The 13,845-nt window shown below is 42.5% G+C and overlaps 1 protein-coding gene across 1 annotated transcript in view; it reads right to left on the reverse strand.

Annotated features, from left to right (window-relative positions):
* Positions 1-8,555: 8,555 nt before the first annotated feature.
* LOC138283052 (uromodulin-like) overlaps positions 8,556-13,845 on the reverse strand; it is a 140,312-nt gene continuing 135,022 nt past the window's right edge. Inside the window, exons 14-15 of the mRNA XM_069221193.1 lie at positions 11,448-11,480; positions 8,556-10,827 (exon numbers count right to left, since the gene is read on the reverse strand). Of these exons, the coding sequence (XP_069077294.1) occupies positions 10,763-10,827; positions 11,448-11,480 (98 nt within the window). The 3' untranslated portion in view covers positions 8,556-10,762. The remainder of the gene's footprint in view (positions 10,828-11,447; positions 11,481-13,845) is intronic.

Below are 13,845 nucleotides of genomic sequence, written 5' to 3' on the forward strand. Positions count from 1 at the left end.
TTGAGTTTGGAGTCCAGGATGATCCTGAGGTTGCAGGCTTGGTTCGTGGGGGTGGGTGGGCTTCTGAGGGTGCTGGCCACCAGGAGTCATTCCACTCATCAGGTTGAGGGCCCATGATAAGTACTTGTGTTTTGTTTGCGTTGAGCTGTAAGCAGCTGTTTTCCATACAGTTGGCGACTGCTCCCATGCCTTCGCAGAAGTTGTGTCTGGCTGTGTTGGGTTTGTTGGATAGGGAGAGGATGATTTGGGGGTCGTCAGCATAGGAGACAATGTTGAGTTCGTAGTTTCTGATGATGGCGGCTAGAGGGGCCGCACAATTACTGCACAAATACTTTAAACATTGCCTTCTGAGTTAAGCCTGACTGCTCAGTGCCAAGCTACCAGAGGATGGGCACAGGATAATTTGGATTGTGTGTGACGTACCCTGACTAGGATTGTGGTCCCTACTTGGACAAGGGTATATATCTCTGCCAACTCCCCATTTCTAGCACTATCAATTGCTTTTTAAAGTTCTGTTGCCTGTTTCAGCCTTTAAGCTACTCAAAAGAGACCTTGGGCCTGATTTGTATATTGGCAGAGGGGTAACTGCTTCACAGTGGTGACGGATATCCCTTCTGCTGAAATCTAAATCATATTATATCCAATGGGATATAGATTTCTGCGGACGAGATATCTATCACTGTTGTGACAGAGTAACCCTGCTGCCAATATCTAAACCAGGGCCTTAGAACCAGAATTATACAAGCAAACTTAATTAATACTAGGTGGACACTCTAATTCTGACAATACTCACATATTATTGTTGTGACATATTGTACCATTCATCCTAGTCGCTTCCCACCAAGATAGGTGATGTAAGTACCATGCTCCATCTCTGCAGAATCCATCTAGGCATTGCCTGCTCTTGTGCTAATTTTTTATTAATTCACCTTTTGTAATGTGTATGTTTGCCCTTACTGTCCACTTTTGATACACACTGCCCACATTAACATATTTTCATACACATGCACATGTACATGTGTCTTTGAAAGGCTACTGATGTTACTTTTGTGTTGCAGTTGTTTCTGACAGCGTTAGGGCATCACACCACTTTCAAATATGTCATTGAGTTTTAAAAGTGCTGTATAGAAGGCACTGTCAGTGCACACACTTTAAAACCATTTGTTTTTAAAATTGGTTTAATGGGTGTCAGGAGGCACCAGTCACTCCCTAGTGCATTACCCTCTCCTAGAGCCACAGGTAGCTCCCCTGGGGGCAGATCTGCCTATTTTTATTAGGCTAATCTGCCCCAAGGGGGCAGAAACCACTTGACACCAGCATTTTGTTTTTTTCCGATCATTTCACGAAAGGGGAGCGACCCCTTAGGGAAAGGGTCGCTCCCCTGTGGGCAAATTTATTTTAGGTCACTTCTGCCCCCCTTGGAGGCAGATTGGCCTATTTTAATTAGGCCGCTCTGCCCCCAAGGAGGGCAGAAAGCACTAGGCACCAAGGATTTTTTTTAATTTGTTTTACAGAATGGGAGCGACCCCTTAGGCAAGGTTCGGACCCCTGGGGGCAATTTTATTTTAGGCCATTTCTGGCCCCCTTGGAGGCGGATTGGCCTATTTTAATTAGGCCGCTCTGCCCCCAAGGGGGGCAGAAACCACTACGAACCAGGGATTTTTTTAAATTATTTTTTACAGATGGGGAGTGACCCCATAGACAAGGTTCGCTCCCCTGGGGGACAACTTTATTTTAGGCCCTTTCTGCCCAACTTTGGGGTAGATCAGCCGATTTTTCTTAGGCCAATCTGTCCCCAAGGTGGACAGAAACCACTACACTCCAGGGATTTTTTTTGTGCCAATTTCACACACGGGTAGCGACCCCTTAGGCAAGGGTCGCTCCCCTGTTGGGCAAATTTATCTCAGGCCATTTCTGGCCCCCTTGGGGGCAGATCTGCCTATTTCTATTAGGCTTGGTGTATATGTGTTGTGTTTAGAAGAGGCAGCCCCTTGGGCAAGGGTCGCTCCCCATAAGAGCACATTACTGTTGGCCATTTCTGACTTCCTCGGTGGAAGATCAGCCTATTTTTGTAAGACACCAGAGAAGAAGTGTTTTCAAAAACAGAAAGTGAGGGTATGGTCATACCCCCACCCCAAATAAAGGGGACAAATTTGTTCTGCCACTAAAGGGGATAACAGTCTTTTAGCTCTCCCCTGCACATTCAAAGATGTTATCCCTACAGCAAGCAAGAGGACATTTTGCGTTTTGGTTTTACATTTGGGCTATGAGAGCTTGTCTAACTCTCAAAATTGTCCCGCGTGGAATGGTGAGGGCTGCACTTTTTGGACTTTGGGACGCTGCCATGCAGAATAATCTACGAGACCTAGATACATCTGAAAACAATATATCTGGGTGAGTCCAGGGTGGTGTGCTTCACATGCACACCGCACAATTTTCTTAGCCACAATGCCCTGCCCTGCAAACCTCAAACTTTGCTTGAAATGACACATTTTTGTGATGGAACATTCTGGAATCTGCAGGAATTCACAAAATTCCTACCACCCAGCATTGTCGCATCTATACTGATAATAATTCCGCCCCACTTGTCAGCCTAAAAATGTTTTTTTCCAAACGGCCCTTTTGGACCCACTTTGGTTCCCCCGTAATTTCAACATGACTTTGGCTCTTCCCTGTCACAGGCACTTGGCCCACATACACAAGAGAGGTATCATTTTTATCAGGAGTCTGAGGGAAATGTTGGGTGTTAGGAAATTTGTGCTGGTGCAGTGATCCCACACAGAAATGTGGCGGAAATATGTGTCTTTTAGCTAAATTTGAGGTTTTCTGAGGATTCTGGGAAAGAAAACACTAGGGGATCCACAGAAGTTATACCTACCTGGACTCCCTCGGGTGTCTAGTTTTCAGAAATGTCTGGGTTTGATAGGTTTCCCTAGATGGCTGCTGAGTCTAGGACTAAAAACGCAGGTGCCACTTACCCCCAGCAAAAACAGGTAGTTTCGTATTTGATAATTTTGATGTGTCCATGTAGTGTTTTGGGGCATTTCCTGTCGCGGGCACTAGGCCCACCCACACAACTGGGTAGAAGGAAGTTTTTGGCTCCCCTCATAATTCAGATCTTTGCAGCACCAAAATATGAGGAAAGACTGTTTATTTGCAACAATTTGAGGTTTGCTAAGGATTCTGGGTGACAGAACCTGGTGAGAGTGCTACAAGTTACTCCAGCCTGAGTTCCGCTTGGTGTCTAGTTTTCAGAAATGTCCAACCTTGCTAGGTATTCCTAGGTGCCGAATGAGCTAGAGGCCAAACTCCACAGCTAGGCACTTTGCAAAAAACAGGTCAGTTTTCTTTGGGAAAATGTGATGTGTCCATATTGTGTTTTGGGGCATTTCCTGTTGCGGGCACTAGGCCTACCCACACAAGTGAGGTACCATTGTTATTGGGAGACTTCAGGGAATGCTGGGTGGCAAGAAAATGTGATGTGTCCATATTGTGTTTTGGGGCATTTCCTGTTGTGGGCACTAGGCCTACCCACACAAGTGAGGTACCATTTTTATTGGGAGACTTCATGGAATGCTGGGTGGAAAGAAATTTGTGGCTTCTCTCAGATTTCAGAACTTTCTATCACCAAAATGTGTGGAAAAAGTGTTTTTTTTGCCAAAGTTTGAGGTTTGCAAAAGATTCTGGGTAACAGAACCTGGTGAGAGTGCCACAAGTTACCCCATCCTGAGTTTGCCTAGGTGTCTAGTTTTTAAAAATGCACATGTTTGGTAGGTTTTCCTAGGTGCCGGCTGAGCTAGAGACCAAAATGCACAGCTAGGAACTTTCCAAAAAATACGTTTGTTTTCAATGTAAAAGACTGATGTGTCCATGTTGCGTTTTGTGAAGTTTCCTGTCGCGGGCACTAGGCCTGCCAACACAAGTGAGGAACCACTTTTTTTGGGACACTTTGGGGAATGCTGGGTGGAAAGAAATTTGTAGCTCCTCTCAGATTTCAGAACTTTCTATCACCGAAATGTGAGGAAAAAGTGTTCTTTTTTCAAAGATTTGAGTTTTGCAAAAGACTCTGGGTAGCAGAACCTGGTGAGAGCCCAACAAGTCACCCCATTCTGGATTCCCCTAGGTGTCTAGTTTTAAAAACTGCACATGTTTGGTAGGTTTCCCTAGGTGCCGCCTGAGCTAGAGGCCCAAATCCACAGCTAGGCACTTTTTAAAAAGAACATGTCAGATTTCAATGTAAAAATGTGATCTGTCCATGTTGCATTTCCTGTCACGGGCATTAGGCCTCCCAACACAAGTGAGGTACCATTTTTATTGGGAGACTTGGGGGAATGCAGAATAGAAGAACAAGTGTTATTGCCTCTTGTCTTTCTCAACATTTTTTCCTTCCAAATGTAAGACATTGTGTAAAAAAGACGTCTATTTGAGAAATGCCCGTAATTCACATGCTAGTATGGGGACCCCGGAATTCAAAGATGTGCAAATAACCACTGCTTCTCATCACCTTATCTTGTGCCCATTTTGGAAATGCAAAGGTTTCCTTGATACCTATTTTTCACTCTTTATATTTCACCAAGTGAATTGCTGTATACCCGGTATACATTAAAAACCCATTGCAAGGTGCAGCTCCTTTATTGGGCCTGGGTACCTAGGGTTTTTGATGAAACTACAAGCCCTATATATCCCCGCAACCAGAAGAGTCCAGAAGACATAACAGTATATTGCTTTCAAAAATCTGCCATAGCTGGAAAAAGTTAAAGAAGAAAATGTGGACAGAAATGGCTGTTCACTTCAATTACAATATTATTTTTTTATTTTAGCTGTTACTTTCTGTAGGAAACCCTTGAAGGATCTACACAACCGACCCCTTGCTGAAGTCAGAATTTTGTCTACTTGTCAGAAAAGTTTAGCTGTCTGAGATCCAGCATTGGTTTCTCACCTATTTCTGTAACTAACTTGAAGGAGGCTAAAAGCACAAAAAATAGTTAACATGGGGTATGTCCCAGTAAAATGACAAACTTGTGTTGAAAAATTTTGTTTTCTGATTCAAGTCTGCCTGTTCCCGAAAGCTGGGACAAAGGTGATTTTAGCACTGCAAACCCTTTGTTTATACCATTTTCAGGGAAAAAACACAAGCTTTCTTCTGCAGCCCTTTTTTCCCATTTTTGTTTTTAAAAAACTAACTTTCAGCTGTATTTTGGCTTATTTCTTGGTCTCCTCCAGGGAAACTAGAATCCCTAGGATGTTGGAAAAAAAGGATGCAAATTTGGCGTGGGTAGCTTATGTGGACAAAATGTTATGAGGGTCTAAGCACAAACTGTCCCAAATAGCCAAAAAAAGGCGTGGCAGTTGAGGGGAAAAAGACTGACAGCAGAGGGATTAATATACATTTTGAATGTGTTATTGCTGCACTATGCTCCACGTCAGTTAGATGGGATAGGCCCAGCTGGCATTTTGTTGGCCTGTATTCAGAAAGCAGTTAGCGTTCTAGGTGCTGGAGTGTTTTTCCCCCCGCTTCCAGGCTTTATTTGAACACTACCATGGAGTGGAACCGAGCAGGCACACCAAAGCCAAGCCTGTATGTACCTGTCTGAGCCTGAATGGATCTAGCTAGAATGATGTGTCTTCTGCTCACCTGAGTGCCCCCTGTCCCGCAACTTTGGAGGTATGCCTTTATACTATTAACTGGGCCACTGGTATCTTGAGTTGTTGCCACTGTGACTTTCAGATTTCTACCCAGTCTGCAACTCTAGAATCCAGGAATAAGACAGCTATCTATGTCCCTGACACCTACACCCCTAAGACTTTTACTTTTTGCAACTACATTTTACAACTTATTGCTTTTTCAATATCAACAGCTGCTCCCTAGCTAAATACCAATTAGAAATATGTTACTTCTTAATTGGCAAAATGTCAATTATAAGTAAAATCTGGCTCAATGATGCCTCAATACCTTACATAATTGCTACACTTCCAACAGACTACCGCATGACTAGATTGGATTGCCTGGACAGAAAAGGCACTTGGATTGTGATTGTTTTTAAAGTCCACTACCAATGCAAAAGGACAAATCTCTCTATTCCTGACTGTGAGTCCATATTTTTCCACCTTTGCCTATCTAACAATTTTATCTTGTCTAGCATACTGATCTTTTGTACTCCTGGACTTGTGGGTAGTTGGTGTTTCCAGCTTTCAGAAGCCCTTTCATTCTTAAATGTTCCAACTTCAATGTTCTAGGCGATTTTAAAATTCATTTTGGTATCCCTACCTGAAGCATGGCATCCTCTTTCATATAGAGGCAGTTAATGTTTATTTAGTACATAATGCCCCCAATAATGTAATAGGGAATTTACTTGAATCTCTCTTTTCCAACTTGAAGGGATTGTCGGTAGAGTGTCCAATTCATCTGTCTGATCATTTTGCAATTCCTTTCTCCGTCTCACTTTCCTCCACTTCTACTGTTGAATCTTGTGGCCGGCATCTTGTTTGAGGAAATGGTCCAGATCCAAACCTTCTACTCTCAATTGTCTTCTACAGGCATCCACACCTGTTCTGAGTCATTTAATGGACTTAAATTCCCTCACTATTGATATTTGGGTTCAGTCATCGGTCCCAATGCGCCACATTTCTTGCCTCCCACTACCCCCACCTAACGACACCATGGTTGCACTGTATTTATAATACGCCGCACCACAACGGTCATTAGCACAATATTGTCAATATTTTTTATGCTATTGTGGCGCCTTGCTGCACTAGCGTCAAAAGAATTGACACTACTGCAGCAAGGTTAATATGGGTGCGTCATTGTTACACATGCTCTCAGGGCGGAAGAAAAAAATGGCGCAGTGAAATGTTGTTAATTTCACTAAACCATTTTTGAGCTTCCCTGCGTGGTAACACACACCACTCCCCTCCTTGCATACATTATGCCTGGCCTTTGCAATGGGTTACAAAGTGACTGCTTCAAAGAGGGAGCAAAGAAAGGGAGTGTGGAGGTTAAAAGAGAGATTTTAAATAGCAAATAGAAATTCAACTTGGCAGAGGGGTTATTTCAAGACAAATTAATGTCTTTCCTTACTTCTATAATTTGATTTGATTAAAATTGTCAATGAGAGTTTCAAACAGTAATTTGAACCTTTAAAGAGGTACAACAAATATCCTGGTAAATTTTGTAAACCTCTTTATTAGTTTTAGGAGCTTTCTATAAACAGTATGGGATTTCTGGGGCAAAAATATGAAAAATGAAGTCTTCCTTAGTGTAATAAATCTGACGTACAATTTCAAAATAAACTTTTTGTGTGCATTATTGATGAGCTTCAAGCATAATACAAATTCAACAGTTTACAATTGTTCTGTATTCACCATTTCTCAAATACTGGGAAGTCTGTTATGGACCTGTCCTCTTCTAAACTCCATGCACATTAGAATAATATTGGATGTTGAGGAGGAAAGAAGAGGAAACCTTACTTGAATGGTGGAGGTACTATCCCCATCAGACGGTTTCCACCTACTCCATCCTAGCTCCACCTTAACTACATGGTAACCTCAAGATGGTGCATTTAGTGGCCTGAAATAAGTGGGAACTTTGATGTTTCAGCTTCACGTTCTGCTATTTGTTTTCTTTGGCATCCACAGCCCAGTGATTGATGTTTCCTTCTGTTAGTTTGTTCTGTATGTTTGGAGTTTATCGCAGAAGGTATTTATTGAAACTAAATAAATTGAGCACTATCCTGAGTTTGTTCTTTGTGTTTATATTACCTGTGTCTCATTTTTAGAATTTTATAAACAAAACTCTCATCAACATTATTTAAAGGTCTGTAGTGCCATTCTTGATTAATGGCTAATTGATTTTACAAATAAAAACGTGCTAGCAGGTAAAGAACACTAAGTTCATTAAGTGTACCCAAGACCTGCCTATGAGAACAATGTGTAGTCGCCATGCTTGCCTGTTTGTACCTATGATCTTCTGTGGAGCAGTGTTTCCATGTCAGAGATTCAATGAAGCATATTTAGACTTTGACCCTCAAGTAGTAGAGTTGGTGCATTCATTCACTCTTCAATCAAAGATCACAAGTGATTCAAAACATCTAGATTAGTATCCTTAACAATACATTCAGCTCACTTGCACTTACTCGCTTCTTAAATCGAATCAATGTTCAATGTACCCTTTTCTTTTTTGTTCTACTGTGCACTCAAAAATATCAAAAACAATTGTAATTAGTGCACAGTCTTATTTCCGTCCCAGTTTCATATGCTTCATATGTTTTCAAAGGTTTCTCTTTTTCTGCTCCGAATGTAATTGTCGCATTTGTTGAAACAATGGTAATATAGATGTCCTTATGTTTGTTTTTCTTTTTGAAAATTCAATAAAGATTATTTGAACCAAAAAAACACCTGGTTGTTATGATACTTGTTTTGGACAGAGAAGCTCAGGTGTTAACATCTATCTGGACCAGCACTTTTCAATGTGGGTAAGTGGGAACAACCACGCAGAAACAGTAGACACACCCACAACAATGTGATGATAACATAATTTAATTGAAAAAAGAAGTACTTTAACATATATGAGTATTATCATAGAAGCATAGGAGCTATCCCACACAGTTGCATAGATTCAAAGAATAAACAGTCATTAGTGTATCATGGTTGTCAAGGTTTACAGCCTTTTAGAGCTAATATGTTGGCAATCGTTCTCATTGATGCAATGTGTAGAATGTGACATGATATTCAGGTTAGCTCCCAACTGGTGATGCGACTGTATGATCGTTTGAATCAGATGCTCAATATCCTTCCACAACTAATGCACATTCCAATGCATTCTCCTCTTGTCCATTGAACACGGTTAGTGTTCTTTCTTCTTAACAGTACCTGGATCACTGCTGAGGGCGACAAGTTTGTGCTCTACAAATCCAGGCTACATTACATAACACTACAAAACAGACTTTTGTTCTTGTCAGTCATTGTTTGGCTACTTAATCTTACAGGTTTCTGTCCCACCTCCCTGGAAATGTTCCTGTCTTGGAGAAAGGAAGTGCTGCCAATATATATATATATATTGCTTTCAAACCCCTTTGCAGAGTAAAGTCTAGCAAAAGCTACACCTTTAAGATGTTCTCTGGAAACAGTTACGGGGGAGGAATCTGTGAGCAGCAGAAGCTGTCAGGGAGCTGAGCAGAGACTGCTGTGAGGAAACAGGCAGAAAATGCATCCACAGAGATGAAAATTTGACAGTGAGCTGCCTGTCAAAAGACCATGGAGGAGAACTGTGAGGGAGAAACCTCTTAAGAGGGGGAGACTTTGTGAAGAAAAAGAGAGAAAAGATGATGAGCAGGTGGAGAAGTGGCAAATAAGATTGCAGAGAAACAGCTAAATGTGCAAAAAGCATTGAAGGAACATGGTGTGAAGTAGGTGAAGGGTGTATAAACATGGAGGGGTAATTAAAGCACGGAGGGTCACAGCACAGTAGTGGCGGGTGGGAAAAGGACTATGTTTCCTGGTGCTGGGAGCAGTCAGGGCATGGATGGATAAAGATGGCCTTTGTTTTTGGTGCACCAGTGGTGTGTCAGCTGTGCACATCCGCTGCTACTCTGTGCTGCCACCTCCAATAAGTAGGCCCTGAGAAGGGGTTTGGAGAGCAGGGGACAGTGTCAGGGTGGGGAAGGGGTGTTGTAAGCAAGAGAGCACTGAATGTGGGAAAACAGGTAGGGAGCACAGAAGGAGGCTGGGGGAGGAAAAAAGCAGGGGAACACCACAGGGAGGGGAGACAGAACAAGAAATAGCAAAACATTATCAAAAAAGTAGCAACACCAAAGTTGAAAAGAATAAAAGTGGCACAAAGAAAAGCAAAAATTTGTGACAGGGTGTAAAGAGAGGAATCAAGCATTAAGGGATGCTAGGTGTTAAAGGGAGAAAGCTGGCAGAAATTAGCAGAGAGAACGGGTAAGAGAGAACAGAGATGAGCAAGCGTGGTATAGAGAAAGCCAAGCAGAGAAGATCAAATGAAAAGTTGTATCAATCAAACGTAAAGAGAAGTAATTGATGAGTCGACAAAGGGACTGAGTGGGAAAGGACAGGGCAGTGAGAACAGGAGAAAGAGGTGAATGGGGAAAAGGGAGCAGGGGAGAAGTAGCTGAATGGCAGAAAAGGGCAGGACGCTTCAGGATATCTGTCCAAAATCAGTGACGGAACCCATGCTTGAAGTTAAACTGAAGGAATATGGTGGAGAAAGGACAGGACTCAAATATAAGAGCTACAGAAAGAGTACTTCTAATGCAAAGGTATACTCAAGACAGGGAGATGGAACGGTTCTGTGGAAGGAATGTAGGAACGGGCATTGCTGGAGTGAGAAAAGGTGGAGACAAATAGATGCCTGTGGCAGTAGAAGGGAGCTGTGTCAGGCAAGGAACGGAAGAGAGGCAAGACCATAGGCATGAGAAGAAGTACAAGACAAAACCAAAGGATATTTGGCAGTAATTATGAGGGAAAACAAATCTATAGGATCATGAGAAAGAAATTAGGTCATGGGAGAGAAATGCCTGCATTTACTCTATTCTTCAAACCATGAATCAGGTCCTATACATGTTCATACTTCCAATCCTATACCTTGTCAAAAAGAAATGATTAAAACGCAGACTCCTATACACATCATCCTAGGCAGAAGACAACATTGGAATCGAGCTCAGAAACCTCCCCATCAGTTTATAAAATGATAATTGTGGGTGTCAGCGGCAGGTCCATATTCTGCTTTAGGTGTAGTCAGTCCTCACATCAACCAGAGACTCAGCAGCGCCAGCATGGAGCTCCCGACTACAGCCAAAAAGGAGATGTCTGGAAGAAAAGGGGAAAATGCTCATGTGATGTCTAAGAACACAAAAAAATAAAAGTTTCTTAGAACACACCTGCTACATCTCCTCAACTTGCCCTTTATTGCCTGTAGCCACAGCCCTGTGGCCACTTCATCTCAGTAACGTTTATCCTTTGTATTTTACAGGGCCCGGGTTCCCTTGTAGGAGATGGTTTGGGAGTAATGCCTTCCCTCAATCCAGCTCTCTCCAAACACAGTTCATGGTTTGTACAGAAAAGACTTGCATTATAATGCAGCTGTCCTCTTTGCTGAAGACAGAGCTTTGTCATTGGCACAGGGATCTGGGATACGAGGACTTGATGAACATCAGGCATTCTCCCTTGTGTCCAAGATTGAGAGATGGTGACAAACACCTCAGGGCTTAGCAAGAAGAATGCCTTCCTTCAAAGACTAAAACCACACACCAGAAAAACATGCTTTTTTATTTTTCTAGTGAATCACATTCAATATACATTGTTACTGAGCTTCTGTCAGCAGCATCAGATGAAAGAGAGGGGCACCTCTGTGCGTAACAGCAACTTCCAACTTCCAGAGTTTAGATGGGTAATTAAGAAAAGGGAACAGACTACAATGTGTTGATTACCTGCGTGCGATCCAGAGTTTATATCCAGGTATCCTAAAAAGGAGCAAAAAGAAGCAGAAAGTTAATATTTCCTTTCTTTACCTCTGGTCAAACTGATACTATGGACTTTATTAAAACTTTTTGTAGTCATAGTGAACTAACAATATTACTGCAATGCTCTGGGCACTGTGCTAATAGCAACCTGCATGACTAGATCTTTGGAGAGATTGTGCCTGCAATGCTATATTGACTTTCCTCCAGCATTGGTAATGTTATACTCTAGCAATAATGCACTACTGATACTGCACCCACAGTGCTCTTATGATGCCAGCCTAGTAGTTTTGTAGAGAGAAACGATAAGTGAATCTGGAAATATCACATTATTGATATTGTCTATGATTAAAAGAGGCATGAAAACCCCCAGGTATTTGGGGATCCTTCTCATGAATATATGAAGTAACTCTAGGAGGGAGCACAATGCATCACAAGTCATTGCAGCTCCTGGGGTCTTAAAGAGACAGAAGCTTACATTTCTCAGCTTTCCACCATAAGCCCATCAGGCTGCACTTTTCCCTAAATGATAGGCAGGTTTTTAGCTTTTGCTTATCTTAAAGTCTTTAAAAAATGCTTTTTAAGAATATATCAATCTATATTTTGGGAATGTCTTGCCTTACGCTTCTGAAGGGTGCTGGTTACCACATGAGCACATAGACAATGGCACCCTGTGTCCATTATTCTGTGTACCAATATTTAACATGTTCCAGAGTTCATGTTCTATCTGGGGAATAGTTCTAACATTTGTGACTTCAATGAAGATTCCTGTAATTCAGAATGAGGACTACAAGTAAGTAACAATTTCATATTTTTAAAAAACATTCAAACAAAGAAGCTGTTTAAAACAGATTATACAAGGCTATCTTGAGTCCATCTATGATTCTTCCATTATTTCTGTTACTTGTCTATAAATATTTATTAAGTATGTTACTTTATATTCCGCCTGAGATAAATCTCTTCATTCATTTTTTACTACTTCTTATATGACTTCTGGTCTAAAATGACCTCTTTTTCAACAGTATGTGAAAGCTCCTAGGATGCAATCAGTTAATACACATACTTGTTACAAAGTAGATTTTGATATCCAGACCTATTAATACTAACTACCACATCATCAAATAATGAAGCAACATTAACCCTAGAGAGTGTTCAGCTGGTGGGACATCAAGGGTTCCCCATGGTTCATTGAGAGGAGGTAGTAGCTTCTCACTTGGGCACAGTTTCTTTACTGTGGTGAGGCATACCGCTCTTCTCTGACTTGTGCATCTCTTTAGCCAGCATGTTGTGATGAGCAGCTGAGATAGATGCTCAGGCATGTGAGCCTGGAGCATGTAATTTCCCCAAACAAAGGTTCACCTGTGACTACAACCCTCTCCCATCTGCTTTCAGTATGTATTGTTTTTGGCTTGCAAAGTCAACATTCCCCAGTTTTCTCTCAGAAAATCAGAAGTTTGTACCACAAGGACCACTTTATGCATTACCTGGATTGAGATTTGAACTAGTGTCCAGCTGTAATAAACTGGATGATAAATAATGAACCCCGGCAGCCAGTAATGTTACCAGCATCAACTTGATGACACATATGAGTCTGAAAGTGCTTGCTAGACACAGAGATTTATGGAAGAGGGGTGAAGGTCTACTCTGATCCCTGATCTAAAAGGCCTAGAGATTGAAGCACTTTTCTCTGCTTAGAAGCATCCCCTACAAAAGGATACCACAAGAATCTTGTGTGGACTAGGTTGGCCAGTCTCCTGAGATGGCGGTGTTTCCCAACAAACCAAGTCATGTCAGACAGAAATTAACTGACCATGAAGACAACAGTGTGCACTGTGTCGGGTATAGTCACCCTGCTCCATTAACATATTTTCCCAATTTGACCCCCCTCTTGACTGTTGCATAACTTTCTCCTCTGTGTATCTAATTTGCTGCAAGAATGTTTAGTGATACTCAGAACAAATGCCCTCTGCGTAGTACCCTTTGACCTATTAATTGGGAACCCAAAGAGCTCTACATTTCTGGTAATCCAGACAAAGGGGGTCATTCTGACCCCGGCGGTCTCAGACCGCCGGGGCCAGGGTTGGCGGGAGCACCGCCGACAGACCGGCGGTGCCCCGCAGGGCATTCTGACCGCGGCGCTTTGGCCGCGGTCAGTGCAGGAAAACCGGCGGTCTCCCGCCGGTTTTCCGCTGCCCGTCAGAATCCTCCAAGGCGGCGCAGCATGCTGCGCCGCCTTGGGGATTCTGACACCCCCTACCGCCATCCTGTTCCTGGCGGTTCGCCCGCCAGGAACAGGATGGCGGTAGGGGGTGTCGCGGGGCCCCCGTAAGAGGGCCCGCTTGTATTTCACTGTCTGCATAGCAGACAG

Source organism: Pleurodeles waltl, chromosome 2_2 (genome assembly GCF_031143425.1).
Source record: "Pleurodeles waltl isolate 20211129_DDA chromosome 2_2, aPleWal1.hap1.20221129, whole genome shotgun sequence".
Lineage (NCBI taxonomy): Eukaryota > Metazoa > Chordata > Amphibia > Caudata > Salamandridae > Pleurodeles > Pleurodeles waltl.